Source organism: Rhineura floridana, chromosome 4, assembly GCF_030035675.1.
Source record: "Rhineura floridana isolate rRhiFlo1 chromosome 4, rRhiFlo1.hap2, whole genome shotgun sequence".
Lineage (NCBI taxonomy): Eukaryota > Metazoa > Chordata > Lepidosauria > Squamata > Rhineuridae > Rhineura > Rhineura floridana.
The window spans coordinates 129,069,645-129,086,679 of NC_084483.1; the positions used below are offsets into that span (position 1 = coordinate 129,069,645).

The 17,035-nt window shown below is 42.0% G+C and overlaps 2 protein-coding genes across 2 annotated transcripts in view; one reads left to right on the forward strand and one right to left on the reverse strand.

Moving 5' to 3' along the window:
* LOC133384187 (centromere protein J-like) overlaps window positions 1–5,366 on the forward strand; it is a 43,620-nt gene extending 38,254 nt beyond the window's left edge. Inside the window, exons 18-20 of the mRNA XM_061626109.1 lie at window positions 1,503–1,587; window positions 3,514–3,637; window positions 5,177–5,366. Coding sequence (XP_061482093.1) covers window positions 1,503–1,587; window positions 3,514–3,637; window positions 5,177–5,366 — 399 coding nt within the window. The remainder of the gene's footprint in view (window positions 1–1,502; window positions 1,588–3,513; window positions 3,638–5,176) is intronic.
* A 4,842-nt stretch (window positions 5,367–10,208) lies between these two features.
* On the reverse strand, window positions 10,209–16,679 carry TTLL2 (tubulin tyrosine ligase like 2). Its single transcript, XM_061626110.1, is given in 3 exon segments — window positions 10,209–11,845; window positions 13,187–13,224; window positions 16,609–16,679. Coding segments are annotated over 3 exon segments (1,746 nt in total).
* Between the last annotated feature and the right edge of the window lie 356 nt (window positions 16,680–17,035).

A 17,035-nucleotide genomic window follows, 5' to 3' on the forward strand; every position in this document is an offset into this window, starting at 1 on the left:
CCACAAAAAGCCCAATTTTGGGGAAAAGTCGGTTTGTTACACAAGAGCAACAAATCAACTTTAATTGTGCAACCTGAATTTGCCAGTATTAAATTGAATCCCACCTGAAAATAGCGGCAGTCTTGAAGCAGCTAAGTATGTCATTTGCAGTGCAAAGGCAGGGGACACTGAACTTTTTTTCCTGTAGGAGGGGAAAAAACCCTAGATTCCTCTGAGACATGTTTGTATGCATCCAGTGCATATCCTAATATAGCCCATGTTTGCAATGATAAACACTATCTTTTTTTAAAAAGCCGAGATCTTAAGGATGGTGAATTCTGCTCCCAGAGAATTCCAGTCCCTGGGCATGATCTGAAGGTACATGAGGCCACTACCTTGCTGAAGTTAAGCAAGTCTGGATCTGGTTAGTGCCTAAATGGAAGATCATAAGGGAACACATATACGCTACCTTAACTTCCGTGATGAAAGAAAGGCAGGGTATAAATGTAAGAAAGTAAATAATACCAAATTCCACACGTGGGTCAGGGCTGCTGTTGCAGGATATCCAGAAAGCTCTGCATCTTAGGGAAGACAGAGACTATGGGGGATGGGGAGATATTTTGTTAAAAGCCAATATTTATAAGTAAGGCCCAGTTGATGGTCTTACCAAGTTGTAGAAGGTGGAAGAAGGGTCAGCAGTTAGCTGATTGGCAGTGGCTTCAAGCCTTACTTGGGTGAACTGTTGGAATAGGCAAATGTTGCATGTTCCCTTTAAGGGATATTTGGGGAATATCCCATGTACCTGTTTTACCATGATGTAACTTCCTAATGGGTGGGGTTACTTACCTGACTTCCTCCTCCTTTGTCCTGGGGAATTTTTGAATATTCTCCATTGCTGATCCATCCACCATTGAGAGAGGCCGCATGGCGCAGACGCTCTCTCTGAGAGCATTAATACTAAACCACTAAAATGAACTGAGACTCCTATCTTCTTTCTTCTAAGCTAGAGCCTATTTTCCTAACATATGGGGTCGTAAGTAAACATTCTTTTCTTTTACCTAAAAGATTGTGTCTGTTGTTGTTTATATAGAGAAAGGTGGGGCTGGTTTATTCTAATTCTGCTGCTTGTATTTTTTCTATCTCTGCTAAGAAATAGGACCAACCAAATTAGTTCCTATTTCTGTGTGTATTTTTATAATACCAAATATGAACTACACTCTGGAGTTCCCAATTGGAAATTCCAGACTATAGGCAATCCCAGTGAGGCTGAAAGTCAGCACTGATCAACTGATCAGCACTGACATTAAAGCCCATGTTTGGCAGGGATCGGCTCCACTTGGAGCTGTGATTGGGAGTTCCCAAATGGTACCAATCCCAACCAGGTGCCAAATACAGGCCTTGCTGCTTTGGGTCCAAATACTCTAAATGAAAGGAAATTATCTACATCCGTTAAATCTGTATGTTCAGAACTTCTATTTGGAGAAAAAAGGTAAGCAATCAAGACTTCTTCATTTTTCTTGCAGATTTATTATTATGCAGAGGCACAGACAACCAGAACCGTTTACCCAAGTGGACTGGAGGTGCTGCACTTCTCTAATAACCAGATTGGTATGTGAAGTTACCATGAACGTAAAGTGATTTTTCAAGCTATGTTTGCCAAAGAGAGATGCATATCAGATAGTAAATTATCTGGCTAATTTTTTGTCTTCTGAGGACAATTTATAAATTTATGGTAGAACATATAAATTGTAAATAAAGGAACATTCATATTTTATATCATTCATAGAGTTAATTTGGAGACTGAGGTAGACCCTGCAGACCTGTGCTGAAATCCCCATTCAGCCATGAAGCATACTGAGTAGTGCATTTTGGGTCTCTTCAAACATGCCAGATTTCTGCATTAGAGACATGTACAGCCACAGGAGTGGCTGTATACTATAGTCAGCATGGATTTTTTACATTCCGCAATGTTAAATTGAAAATACCCCCATGCCATTCTGATCCTTCCCATAAGCTCATTTCAAAACAAAACCTTACAAAACTTATAGTCCTGAACTCAGAAACGCTTAACAACCCCCTAAATTTTCATGGTGATACACAAAAGTCAGACAGACTCGAGAGTTCAAAGTGTAAAAAGAGAGAGAGAAAAACCCTTTTGGACTTTTTTCTGTCATAATCTGTTGAAATTAATTAAAAGTCAGCCATTTTCACAGAGCACCTGTAATTCTGTTACTGACCTTGCCCCATACTCTGACCTTCATCTTCTGCAGTTTAAAAGTTAAAAAAAATGCCTGGCTGATTTTTAATTACTTTAAGAAATTTTGGATTGAGTGCAATTATAATGTCGGGCATGCTCAGTAAGAACCAACTGTCAGTGTTCTAAAAGCCAAACTCACAGCTGCTTGGCTTGGCTAATTGGGGCCACACCCACACCAGACCTTTATTCGCTTGAGACAGTCATGGCTTCCCCCAAAGAATCCTGGGAAGTATAGTTTGTGAACGTTGCTTCACAATAATGTGTTTTGGAATAATGGCACTGACTATTCTGCAGAATAGTCTCCAATGGACATGAGGAGTGTCTCAGTTTGCACGAGATAAAACAGTGGGAGATGAAATATACTCTAGCAAATTTCTAGGTGTGCTCTATGTTTTTAATTGTCATAGTCGACTTGGAGGCACATAACAACAACAACAAATGCCCACCTTTCCTTAAGTGAAATGGTGTAAGCAAAGCAGGCTGAAAATATGCATCTTGGGCAGGCCAAGTTTGTTTTTTCCAACACCCAGATTCATTGCTTAAGTAAGTAGCAACATATTGTAATCTGTCTGATTGTACATCAAACTGCAGTTTCAGATTCAACTGTTAATGCGCCCAAAATAGAAATAGAACATAACCTCCAATTTGAAACACAAAAGGCTGTCTTCACCATCATATGACATTGACCAATAAAAAGGCTTGAAATTAATAAAAATAAAATTGACACAGATTTCTATGATGAATAATGAGAGAAATCTAATTTTCTAGGTTAGATTCTCTGTAGAAACAGTGGTAACAGAAAAGAAGCAAAGTAAGAAGAGCACCAACAAACATACAAAAATGTAATTCTCCATCTTTGGAGATGTCAGGTGTTGCTCAGAGGCACATGTTACCAAATTCTTCCAAGCTACACAGGAAGTGGATTGGACTGTGAAAGACCAACCCTAATTGTGTTTGCATGTTGACAAATCTGTAGGGCAGTCCAATATCTCAGACAGGAGGTCAGGTCTCCTGCTCCCCTGGTGCATTCCCTATAGCTGCCCAATTTCCCTGCTTTTAAAAGTTTGATAGAAATATCTGTTGGCTATAGGTACATTCTTAAACCGCAAGGTTTTTTTCCTATTAGTGAATCCATATAGGAAATAACATGCAATCTTCATGTAGTTTGTCACATACAATGTTTGTATATGCATGTATGTTGTGCATGGTGTACTCACACTGGGAAGGCACGTCCAAGCATGTTTCAAAGGAGACTTTAGCAATGTCCTGTTCTACAGAAAAGTACCACCCTGATGGTACTGAAGAAATTGTGTTTCCAGACCAGACTGTGAAACGCCGCTATGATGGAGGTATGATGGAGGAAACTGTTTTCCCAGATGGCACAGTTGTCAAAGTAGAAAAGTAAGTAATAAAGTACTCAGGCATTGGAGAGGGGGAACCATTTGATAGAAGCGTTATTTCAGCACAGGCTCAACACTTTACTGACAATGTTGGAGAGTCTGATGGAGCTCTGTAAAGGCAAAGCTGATGCCGCTACTTTTTGCATCCTCCTGCAGTGGATTTTCCTTTGCTGGGATTCTGTTCCCGCCCCCATACATACATAAGAGCAGAACCAGAGGTTTTGTCTTGTGTCTTGTGGGTGACCTGTTAATTACATAATCATTACTCTCTTTGTACTTTCTGCATTTAATTTTTTTCTGACCTCACTGTTTAAAATTCCCTTCTGCACAAACACGTGCACCTTGTAAGTCAGGATAACAATTCATGCATCTGATGGAATGTAGTCTATGACTGCTTCTGCAGTGATGCATTTGTTATGACTTTAAGGTGCTACCAGACTCATTCTTGTTTTTGCTGCAATAGACTAACATGGCTGCCCCTTTGAAAATTAGAACCAAAGGCGAGTCTGAATGCAACAGAAAATGTTTATTGCATTCTTAAAAAGAATTATTTGTATTTGGTGCTCCCCTAGTACGTGTCCTGATGGGGGCAGGAAGCACAGTGCCACTGCCAAGTCAAATGGTCCCTGTCAGTTTAATACAAGGATCTGTGTGCCCCATTCCTTGTGTTGATTGCATTGTTGAGTAGGGCTGGGGGAGAAATTTGATTCAGTTTGCATTTAAGGATGAACCTGCCTAATGTGCACTTTCCAAAACAATATGCAAACTGAAACCCAGGCATCCTTTGAAATTCACTCTTGGCCCATATTTTGCAGTGCAGTTCTCCAGCCAAGTAATGTGTACAAAAATGCATATACTAGGTTACCTTGTGCATATATATATATATATATATGCAGATTTTAGTAAAAATAACATACAAAAATGCATTATATCAGGGGAAATGGCTTTGCAAAAATGTGTTTATTAGACAGAATTGCATACTGGGAAAATGTATACTAAAATGCTGATGAATTTTCACGAGGACTTTTATTTTTTTAAGAAATTGCAAACTGATGTGGAAACGTGGAAATTAAATGTAAGAGTGGAAAAATTAGAAAAGGAGAGAAACTGAAATGGACAGATTTGTCCATCCCTACTGCTGAGGAACAAAGCATATTAAACAGCCACAGTATATTTGACCTAAATATTTGCAATGCCAAATTACAAAGAGATTAACAGCAAATTCATTTTGACTCTGGATGGTCTGTTTGTCAGAAACCAATAAAGCCAAGCAGTTGTCTGCTCTGGTCCTCATTACAATAAGACCTGAGAGTCTCTACTCCAAACTATAAATTACTCTAGACCTACAGGCTTCTAGAGCACATGCCTTGCGCTATTGCATATTTTTTTCAAGTACCCAACTTTAGCCACTGTTGGATCCTAGGCTTGATGATTTGCTATAGCTGTTTTTCTGTTTAAAATGCTAACTCCTTTGGCATGAGCAAGGCTCCCATGGGTATAAGTGCTTTGAAGTTTAATGCTTTATTTTATTGCTTTACAGAAGTGGCATTAAAACCATCCAGTTCTGCAATGGGAAAAAGGAGATTCACACTGCTCTGTCCACAAGAAGGGAGTATCCTGATGGAACTGTCAAGACTATCTATGCTAATGGCCAGCAGGAAACCAAGTATTCCTCTGGGCGAGTTCGAATCAAAGATGAGAAGGGGATTCTCATCCTTGATAAGAAGTAATTCAGGTTTTCTGGATGGTGTTCTTAGCATTATGCTATGTAATATTATCTTACGTTATGGTTTATTTCTATTCCATCTTTTGGTCAGAAAGGCCTCAAGGTGTCTAACATTTAAAGTTAAAATACAAACAGAAAATTCAAACAATACAATAAAATATAACTTACAATAAATTAATTCAAAACAGCAACATCAAGAACATTTTCTAAAAAGCCAGAGAGATTTAGAACATCCAGGTAAAAACCATCAGCTAAGCTATTATAAAAAAGCGTCGGTGAAGTATCATCTGTCAGGAGAAGGGAAGAAAGGAGGTCATGTGCACCTCATGGAGTTCCAAAGCTTGGGTGCCACTGTAAGGAGGCCAAATCTCATATCCCCACCAGCCTAGCTTCTTACAATGAGAACATAAGAGCCTGATGAATCAGGCCCCAAACCCATCTAGTCCAGCATCCTGTTCTCATGGTAGCCAAGCAGATGCCTGTGAAAAGCACACAAGTGGGATCTGAGCAACAGCACTCTTCCTTCCTCCTGCGATTTCTAGCAACTGGAATTCAGAGGCATACTCCCCCAACTGTGGCGATAGAGCATAGTCATCATGGCTAGGAGCCATTGATAGTCCTACCCTCCATGAATTTGTCTGATCCTCTTTTAACACCATCCAAGTTGGTGGCCATCACTTCACCTTGTGAAGCAGATTCAGTAGTTTAACTATGCACTGTATGAAAATGTACTTCCTTTTGTCTGTCCTGTACCTTGATGGAGACTCTTTAATTGATTTTTTGGCTTAATTTGGTGTGCATTGCCACAATATTTTATTATAAAGTGGGAGTTTATAAATACCTTTATAAATAAATTAATATCTACTAAGGCTACGAAAGTAGAAGAGAGCCAGTGTGGTGTAGTGGTTAAGGTGTTGGACGACCTGGGTGACCAGGGTTCGAATCCCCACGCAGCCATGAAGCTCACTGGGTGACCTTGGGCCAGTCACTGCCACTCAGCCTCAGAGGAAGGCAATGATAAACCCCCTCTGAATACCGCTTACCATGAAAACCCTATTCACAGGGTTGCCATAAGTCAAAATCAACTTGAAGGCAGTACATTTCCAAGGCTACGAAAAGAATTTCAGTTCCAAATTTGAGCTGGAATCCTGACTGAAATGGGCCTGAATGATCTGTTTCTTCAATAAATAAATAAATAAATCTGGAGTTGAGTCACCACCATCTACTCAGGTGCCTTGCCCCAACCTGATTAGGTTATCCTAATCCACATCAGAGGGATTCATAGTAGTGCTTGTTTTTCAACAGTGGTCTCACCGCAGCCTCCTTTAATGTTACAGGCAGTTTGCCTTACTGCTTGGGATTTGTGTGCATATGCAGCTTAAGGCAGTTTCTGTTTGAGATGTATACAGTTATTTTTTTAAATGCAGATAGCCATATTTCAATTGTTCCCTTCCAATTATTTTTTTCCTAGTATTTCTTGAATGTCACTTCCAAAGTTGCTGCTGAGTCTGCCACTCATAAACTTTATATATCTGCAACTTCCCAAGCTTCCTTTTCCATGGCAGGAGGACATATGATCCCAAGTCCATTCTTGTTTATTAAGGAGAATCCAGACCCTCCTGTTTTGAAAGCAAAGCAGCTTCACGAAGGACAAATTTAGAGTGGAGAATCAGCATGGGCCTTGGGAGTATGACCCTCTCTTCACTTGCCGTTTCCCCAAATTACACCCTCCCCCAACAGGGTTTTCTCCCTACAGGGATAAAAAATTCATGCTTTGGGGAAGCACGCATGTGAGGGAAAACATATATCTATGAAGCATTTTAAATTGACTATACTGTCTTAGCAGGTTGAGTAATTTTTGGTTTATTATTTCTTAGATGTTATTGTGTTGATTTGTATTGTTTGTTCTAATATTGTATTGATATTTGATACATGCTTGTATTATTGTATATACACTGCACTGGAATCCATATTTGGATGATGGCAGAGTCAAGACATTTTCTAAATAAATAAGTAAATAAAATAAAGGGGAAAACATACTCCAGATCCTGAGAGGGGAAAAAGCTGCTTGGGGAGGTTATTTGAAATGGGGGAATTGGTGGTTAGACATATAATTAAATCCCTCACCCCCAACTGATTCTTGGCTCCAACTTCTTCTTTCCAAAGGTGCATTAAAAAAAAAAACCCCAAGTTGACAGTACTTTTTTATGTGCATTTGAGCAGAATATGTTCTTAGCTCCTCAATAATTTCTCTGCTGACATTTTAAACATTTGAAAGAAGACAGTGTTACATTTCTAATGTGATAAGATGTGGCTTCGTTTTCAGCATTAAATATGTAGTCTCTCAGAGAGTTTCCATACATGACACAAAGTACATCTCGTGTTCTGCTGTGTCTTGTCAAGTCACTGTCAAAGGCCCAGGAGCCCCACTGGGGTGACTGGCTGACAACCCCATCCATGTGTCTTTTTACTTTTACTCCTTTCCTGATGCTGTTCAGTAAAAGTAAAACTTAGCCACATGAGTAAATGGCTGGGGGCATGCAGATATGAATCCTTTTCCCACACCTGAGGTCACTCTTGCTTCAGGAAGAGGCTCTGATAAGGAGGGAGTTTCTTGCTGCTGAGGTTCAGGCCTGATGGCTCTCCATTCACTGTTCATTTAGGTTCTGTGGAGTATAGGGGACTAGTCCTCTCAGATGGGGGAGCTAAGGTGGGATGACTGCTGCCACCATGACATATGAGGTGGTCAGTTTGGGGGAGGTGCTGGAAGGCTACCTAGTAGGTCTGGCCTGTCAGGCAATATGGTGAGTGGGAGGCATTGGTCACATGGGTTGTCATGGGGAGGGCCTAGAAAGGGCTAGTTAGCCCCTGAAGTACTCCTGAGTGGTTGTACACCTGATCCCTCCAAGCCTTTCCCAATGGTAGATCCCGTTTTTTTGTGATGAAACCAAAGTACCGGCACCTCTTCTTTTTCTGCTGCCCATGGGAACTATTTTGTGCTGGCACTCACAGTACTTTTATTAGGACATGAGTACCAGCACCAAAAAAAAAGTGCTGGATGTGAACTTGGGAGGACCATCTGCATGAGAAACCTGCATTGTTCTATTGCTCCTGCAGCCCAGGTGGTCCTTTAGGGACCCCTCCAGACTGGCGTGTGTGTGCACACATGTGCTTGCATTCTGCAACATGTCATTGATGCAGTAACAGTATATTAGCAGTGGATTTACAGTGAACTGTTCACACAGCATCCCACTTTATTGGTTGTTCTGAAATGTGTTCCCAATGTTGCACTATTGCCGTAAGGTGGGGGCGTGGGGGGTACTCTTGCACTATAGCTCAAAGGCAAAAAAATAAACAAACATTTATGGTATAAAAGTTACAGGATTTCAGCAGGAAGTTACAATGGACATGCTCTGATTGGAAATGGAGCACTATGTCTACCCCAAAGCTTGCAGGCACAAGCAGAATTGGATATAAGGGTAGAGACACACTCTCTATTCTGCTGGTTCCAGTGCATCTCTGCCTCTCTCTTACAAAAATGGGGGCACACGAGGCTAGTCAAACCCTGCCCATTTTTACTGTAAAACCTGGTGGGAGCTGCTTGGGTGCACGTTTTAAACATTCAGCTTCGAAGAGATTTCGCAACTGATTGGCAGATCAACCGGTTCCCCTCCAGGTGTGGCTAATGGAAACACTTTGATCTGGCAACTAGTGTGCTTACAGCCTAAGTGACCCGATACCATCATAGCACAAATCATTTGGCATGCTCAGTAAAAAGGACATCTGGTGGGGCTCTTAGTTTTCAGGCTGGCAGCTCGTGGGGGTGTGTGACAGGTGTCCCATTATGTCTTGTTGGCCTACCTGCTTCTGTGGCTGAGTGCAAAGGGTGCTTCTCTTTGGGGTTTGAGTCCTGGGAGCTCCCTGGCTTTGGCTCTGGCGTGACTGTTGTTGGCCAAACCTGCAAAAGGTGAATGGGATTTCCTCAGCATTTTTTGAACTGCTTCCCAATCCCAATCCTGTGCCCTGAGCACTGCAGTGAGCTCCTGGCGGTTGCCGCAGCAAGAGGGTGGTGATGGATTCCCTTGTTGCTTATCCTGGACTTCCTTTCCCTGCCTAGCAAAAGACTCCTTCCCCTCCTCCAGAGGGTCTTCAACCCTTTCCCCAGGGAGGCTTGTGTGTCCTCTTGCAAGGCTGCCCCCAAGGGAGTTATTTGGGTGCTGTGCTTTTGATTGTGTTGTGCAGTCAAAAGGGTGCTCCTCAGCAGTTTGTTTATATAGGGCATAAGAGAATTTGAACCCCTGCAGACAGGAATTTCTATGGGCTCTGCCAGTAGCTAGATCCTTCCAACTTATGCCATGGGTGCTATGGCATTATCATTCCCAGTAGGTTGTGTATAGTGTGTGTATGTGTATTAGAGCAGGAAAGTGTCCTGGAAGTGTTGTCCCCATTACTGTGTGTGGATTGACTCCTTTCTTGGCTGACTGACATGGGGGGGTCATAGCTGCACCAGCCCACTGTTGGTGGGAGCAGGCAAGTGTTTCCATGGACACTGAGGTGGAGGCTGCGTCTGGTGATGTTGCTCTGCTTTTGGCTTCTTGTAGTGGCACCCCCCACTCTTCCCAGTTCTGTGCTGGAAGTTTTGTAGAATGTAGTGTATGTTAAGAACGATAGAACTTAAGAAGGCTCCTGGTGGCCCAGTTCCTGGCCCATCTGATCCAGCATCCTGTCCTCACAGTGGCCAACCAGATGCCTGTGGAACCCTATAAAGAGGACCTGAGCACCGATGTAGTTCTGATGCATGTGCCCTCTGGTGCAGATGGAGTATAGGATTGCTCGGCCCACTTATCTACTGGTTATTTAAGCTTTTATTTGTTTGCTGATGTTCCATCTGCAATTCTTTGCTCATTATTTTGTTTATTTCTTGTATTATACTTTTGACATTCACCCCATTCCTAGATGCTTCAAGGGCTGCATCATTGAAAGGAAATATAAGGACAAAGTCACCTACTCGAGGGAATGGCTTTTTGTCTTTATCTGTGAGAAAATATGGAGGGATAGATGGCTTGGTATAGAGCTCAGTTGAATAAAACGAGTGGGTAGACTGAATAGGTTCGCATAGTGAATTACTAGTTCTTAATATCTGTTTGCTTTTAGATGACGGCAGGGCTGTTTTTGGTTTGTTCATCCTTTCACGCAATTGTGAGGTTAAAGTTTTCTTGGGGTATGCACTACCTGTTCTGCCAAACATTGGGGTTCCCTTATTAATCTGCAAGAGTGATGGGGAAGGGCAAGTAGTTGCAGACTTAGTTCCTTTCCTGCGCTCTGGGAAATCCAAAGAGATGTCGGTTTGGGTAGTCAGCAAAGACTGTGTTTGGCTAAAGCACGATACTTTTCGAACCACCCCTTTGCTTTTTCTCAATGTGTCTGCTTCCTTGTAGTTCAGCAAGTCGACAATGTCGTGGAGCAATCTCCTTTTCACAGCTGCATCTGTGGCACAGTCCAAACGCAGGCCAGGGCTGTGATTCACTTCCAGGAGCCAGGGCTTCATTTTGTCATCAACCAGAATGTCAAACCCAAAGAGCTCAAAGCAATTAGAGGTCAATGGTACCGATGGGGTGATGGCAAGCAAGGTCAGGGTGACAATCTGGTTAATCCTCTTCCACAGGCGCAGGTCATCCACACTGTGGCTACGTAGGTAGGCCCGGAACCGGCTGAAAGTCCATTTGCAACCAGAGCCAATGACGTCTTTATCCTTTCTGTATGAGGGTCCAAATTTATTGATGCTAGTATTGGTCAAGTGGGCATAAACATTGTCTAGGGACCCAAGGTCAAACTTCTCTGTTGCAAACCTCACCAGCCCTTCTTCGTATGTATAAATAGTGAGGGGACAAAAACTTGTGACACAGACATAAAGACGAAGATCCCACTTGTATCCAGAAATAAGCAGAGGGTTGCTGATGTACTTCTGCACAATCACCATGCAGTCATAAACAAAGTCTTTAATGTCCTGGAAAATGAGTATGCCCCTTCCACGCGACCGGTCGACAGGCTTGCAGATCCAGTAACTCAGCTTTTTCCCTGGTATTTGCCTCTCCTTGGTGTATTCTGTTATAAACTTAATGTAGTCATTTGGCATGATAAAGGCTGCTGGACTGAACTCATAGAGGGTTGTTCCATAAATTCCCTTCATGCGTTTCAGATGTCTTGCCAGATAGTCTTTCCTGGTGATCCTGATTGTTTCTGGATGGTGATTTAGCCTTTGCCATGGTTTAATGCTCCTGTGGTCTGTCATCCGGAAAGGGTAATTCCGCCAGTACAGGTTCCAGTCCTCTTTGTCTTGCTCATGCTCATCATATTCAATCCAACCACGTTCCAGTAAAACCTCACGGACTAAAGCAGGAACACTGTCATGTAGCCGGAAGACCAGTGGCTTGATGGTCTCTCCTGAATCAACCCCTTTTGTTGTTGCGAAGCTTTTATTTCCTAGAAAATCAATGGGGTGTGGGGGAGGGAAAAAGGGCTGAAACAATTGATTCAAGTGGTTTGGGTAATTTAATTAATATCAACATATGTTACTTTGGTTGCAATATAAATTGTCCCATCCATGTAGTTATGTAGCATTGTTGGCATTATCTGCTAAAGTAGTATAGAAACACATTTCTTCATTCAAGGCAAAAAAAATGAGAAACATTTTCAGCATTAAATGGACACAGAGATTGCAATCCATGTGGCATGGGAGTTGCATTACTCTCGTAGATGCTCATAGATCTGGTCCAGGGATCTGTTTAGTGTGCTCATAGATCTGGTCTAGTGTGTGTTCTCCAATCCTGAGTCCCTTAAGGTGGTCATATGCCCTACTTTATAGAGGACAATCTTCTATTTGAAGCGCTGTCTGGTCCATGTCCAGTTTAAAGATAAATAGCCCTAAGAAAGGAGAGTAGGAACTTCAAGATGTCCATCAACAGTTAACAACTGGACAACAAATTGTTGTTTGTCACCTGGCTGCAGTCTTCACCACCGTGTTTGTGTATGTATTGTAATTCTACTTAGATTATAATAATTTATCTCTCTCTCTGTCTCTCAAATTAACATACACCAATTTTATGCAGATCTTTGCTCTCTCTCTCTCTCTCTCTCTCTCTCTTGATGTGTAAAGCAATGCTTTTTTTGGTTTAAAAATGCAGTGCTGGTCCTCATGTCTTAATAAAAGTGCTGTGGATGCCAACACAAAATGGTTACCATGGGCAGCAAAAAAAGAGGTGATGGTACACTGTACCAGAGAGTACTGTCACAAAAAAAGCACTGTGTTTAAATGATCACCTTATCATGTTACCAATCCCTGTTGGATTAGAATCATACCGTCAGGGCCAGTCTAGATGTGATGTTATTAATGTCTTTAGCTCCGGCACGCTTGCTTAAAAAAACACCAATAGCTGGCACAGAAGTGTGTGTAATCCAGATTGGGCATGGGGGAGGAAGGGTTTTGAACCTTTTGCTCTTGCTACAGAACTGATCAAAGTCAGGGGACCACGCCTGCTATTTGCAATAGAAGGAAAGATCCCATTTTCCCCTCCTGTTATGAATAGTGTGTGTGTGAAGAGATTCTGGCTGGAACTATGGCAGGTGCAAAGCCGGTGCAAAGCCAGCACAAAAGAAAGTACAAAATTATTTCAGGTTCCAAGAGAAATTAAGCAGTCTTGTAGGATTTGTATTAGGATGGCAAACAGCCTTCTCTGATGAGTATAATTGTATACCAGCTTGTGAAAACTCATGCAACTGGATTTTTGAAAGGCTTGAAAGAGAATTTTTTAAAAAATCAAATACCTTTTCTTGGACTCCCCAATTCCACCAGGTTTTCAGTACTGTGAATTTGCAAAAGTAAATGAGAAAATGTCAGATATGACTGTATTATATAGCAACTTTTAAAAAATGTGCAAAGATCCTTACAAACCTTTTTTTTTTGTGGAGACTTGTGGGACAACAGCAGCCCCTGAGTGTTATATTGGACACAAGGCTTCAGTTCAATTCCTCTTTCTTTGGTATCATCTAGTAATACAAAATCTGTGACGTGTCACCATGTTGCAAGACGCATCATACCGTCCCCACAAGAAGCATCAAACAAACATCTGCATCCAAATCAGGACAGATGGTTCAGATGCAAGATGGGTGCTTCAAGGCGGTGATGGGCTGGACATGGGCCTTGAAGCTCAGTGCTGATTCTGGATGGTTTGCATTCCCCTGGAATGAGCCAGTCCATAATACCATGGGGGTACATTGTCACTGGAGGCTCTGGCAATGTCTAGGGATGCCTATTTCCAGCTATAGCTACAGCCCCTTTTGTACAGGGATGACTTTGCCACTGTACTCCATGCCCTGGTAACTTCCAGATTGGATTATTGCAATGTGCTCTGCATGGGGCTGCCTTTAAAGACAACTCAGAAACTTCAGCTGAACCAAAATGTAGCAATCAGATTACTGGCTAGAGTTCTGTTTAGAACTTGTATATCTCCTGTGCTCTGTGGCAGCCGCTGAAGCTCTGGAATTCCCTCCCCACAGAGGGGTATTAGGCACCTTCATTGTACAGCTTTTATTGGGTGCTGAAGATGCACATCTTTCCCCTGGCATTTGACACCTGAGATACATCCTACCCTATTTTTATGTAAACTGATTTTAATACAGTGTTTTCATATTGTTGTAACCCTCCTTGGGACCTTATGGTGAAGGGCAGGTAAGAAATCCCATTTATAAGTAAATGATAAATACAAGTTAACTTTATTGTGTGAGACAGTACCTGCATGCCCAAGCCTTGCCTTTTTGCTCACACATTCCTCTGATCTGGGGCTCATAATGAATGCTTTTTCAGACAATCTTGAAATAAATGTTCATGTTCCCTTCCAAGTATCCCACTAGACTTTTCCCATGGAGTTCCTGAATGCTACCCCCCTGAATACTTTAGCTACTCCTTGCAGTGTGTCTGTAGTACCCAGCTGTCACCAAGGAAGTCTACACGCCCAGATACACACAAGCCAGGGCCAGTTCCAGTTTTTGGGAGACCCCACTACCATGTAGACAAAGAGTGCAGGTGAGCAAGTGAGAGGATGAGTAAGCTCCTCCTTACAGGAAGAGCCCACCTCCACTTGCTCAGATGCTTGCACCTTCCCTCTCGCTGGTGTCATGCTGTGAAGAGGACCTGGATACATTGCCCAGAAAATGAGGGTGAGCAGAAAGACATGGTGATGCAATTGGCTCAATCCTCTCCCTAATGGTGCCTAGGGAGAGTGAGCAAGGTTGAAGAGGCAGTTGTTCTGTGGGCATCCTCACTAGGCCTAATTCTCCCTTCCATGCCACTTAGAGAGAAGGAAGTTGTTGGGGCACTTGTTCACACACCTTCCATAAAGAGACAGCAAGGGAGCCATTAGAGGCAGTGTGGTTTTTAATTGTGGTTTTATTTAAGTATTCATTTTTCTATTGTATTAATAATTTCTGTGGCACCGACCATTTGGAATTCCCTCTCCTTAAATATTAGACAGGTACCATCTCTGTTGTCTTTTCGGTGCCTATTGAAGACCTTCCTCTTTCAACAAGCCTTTTTAGTAGAGACCTTATCCCAGTCTGTGTCTGTGTTGGAATTGATTTTTTAAATGTTTTGAAAGTTGTTTTTAAAAGATTTTTAAAGATGCTTGTTTTCATATGTTTTTAAAGATTTTTTCTTTAAGTCTTTTGTTTTTAAGATGTTTTAAAGCGCTTTTAGCGTTTTTGTTTGCCGCCCTGGGCTCCTTCTGGGCAGAATATAAATTTAATAAAATAAATAAAATTTCTGTTGCTCCTAACTTGGGTGCCTAGTCAGAAATGACTGGCGGAGTGGAGCAGCATCCTGCTGCTGCCCTCCTGACAGGGGCGTAGCTGCCATTTCACAGGATGGTGAGGGGGTGAAAATGGTCAGGGCTGTGTGGGCATGCTATCAGGACAGGGGGAACAGATTGCCTCTGCCAGTGTCGCAGACAAGCAGTGAATAAAGCGATAAATAATTGTCACATGTTTGCACCGTTAGACATTACAGGACAGAGGAGTAGGAGGGCTGCTATTTTTGGCAGCAGCGCTGCATCTGCTGTAATGTCTCATTTCAGTTTACCGTCTAACATAACCTCTTACAGAGGAATCCTAACTCTGCCCTCAGGTTGCTCAGGGTGACTGAGACACTCTTGCACTACAGCACAACAAAAGTACACACACCTGCAGCCCATTTAGGCATTCTTTTTATTGGGCCTTCATGACGGTTTGTGCTCACGATGGTATTGGGGTGGTTATATGCGACCCCGCTTTCAATACTGCATGCACCTGCAAAAGGTTTGGGGTGGACATTAGTTGCAACTAAGGATGGAAAGATCTGCCAATTTTTGTTCTCTCAGTTTCTCATTTCCCCCGTCTTAAATTCACCTCCACATTTTTCCAGCAATTTGCAATTTTTTTAAAAAAAATCCTCATGAAAATTCTGAAGCATTTCACTGCAAATTTCTCCTTATATATACATTTTCGTGTTATTTTCACTAGGATATTCATTGTTATGCACACTTTTCCCCAATATATGCATTTTTATAAACATTGGTCAGAGACCTGCATTGCAAAATTTAGATAAGTGTGAATTTTGAAGGATGGCTGTGTTTGGCTGTTTCAAAAAGTGCAAATTTGATAGATTCCACTATAAATGACAACTGAATTGAATTTCTCCCCCACCCCTAGTTGCGACTAAAAACTGCATGCTCTAGGGATTCCCCCAGCCCTCTGGAGCAGATTTGGGGAGGACACACAGCATGTGGGGGGGAGGGGAGGGGGAAGTCCCATTGTACCAGTGGAAACATACCCAGTGGACTGGATGTGGTAGTGGAATACTATACTGCTCTAAATTGCCCCCTATGCTGGTGCTCATCTTTTAGTTGTGTGGGTAGAACTTCTCCTTATTAATATCTTATTGTATGAGCATGTTATGTATTTTTAATTGTTCGTTTTAAATTTTTGGTTTTAATTGTTTAATTGTTTTATCTGCAGTATTTTTTTCTTTTATATGCAGATGATGATGTTGATATAATATGCAACTCAAATGCTTTTAATGGGGAATTTTTTAGTGGCAGTCCTATCTAGACTGTCCTGTTTTACCACTGTTATAAATCTGTAATAGATATGATGTCTGATCCCTAAACACCCACATTTATATTAAGAGACTACCATCAAAAAGAAAATTTGCAAACCACAATTACTCTGCAGCTGTGCAGATCTCATCTTTTCCAAGGTTGCAGCCAGCCTTTTGCCAGAGTGACATGTTGAGCATTTTATACTGAGTTGGAGAAGCCTTCTTCCTTCCATTCTGAACTCCAGGCTTTTGAAGCAAAACTTAGACTGTGTATCTCACAAGTTCTAAATCGCCATAGAAACCCACAATGTGCTGCATATCACACATTCCAGCATTCTGTTTCCTTGTCCCTTTCAATAGGATATTCAGTGACACCCTCCTCACATATATTGTTCTGTTAATAGGTCATTACATCGGGAACTGCTTTTCATATTGTGCATTTATAGAAAGGAGAAGCCAATAGGCACTTGCCATTGCTCACCCGCCACTGGGATATGTGCAGAGGTACAAGATGAAGGTGTCTCTTGGCCAATTCTCTTTCACTG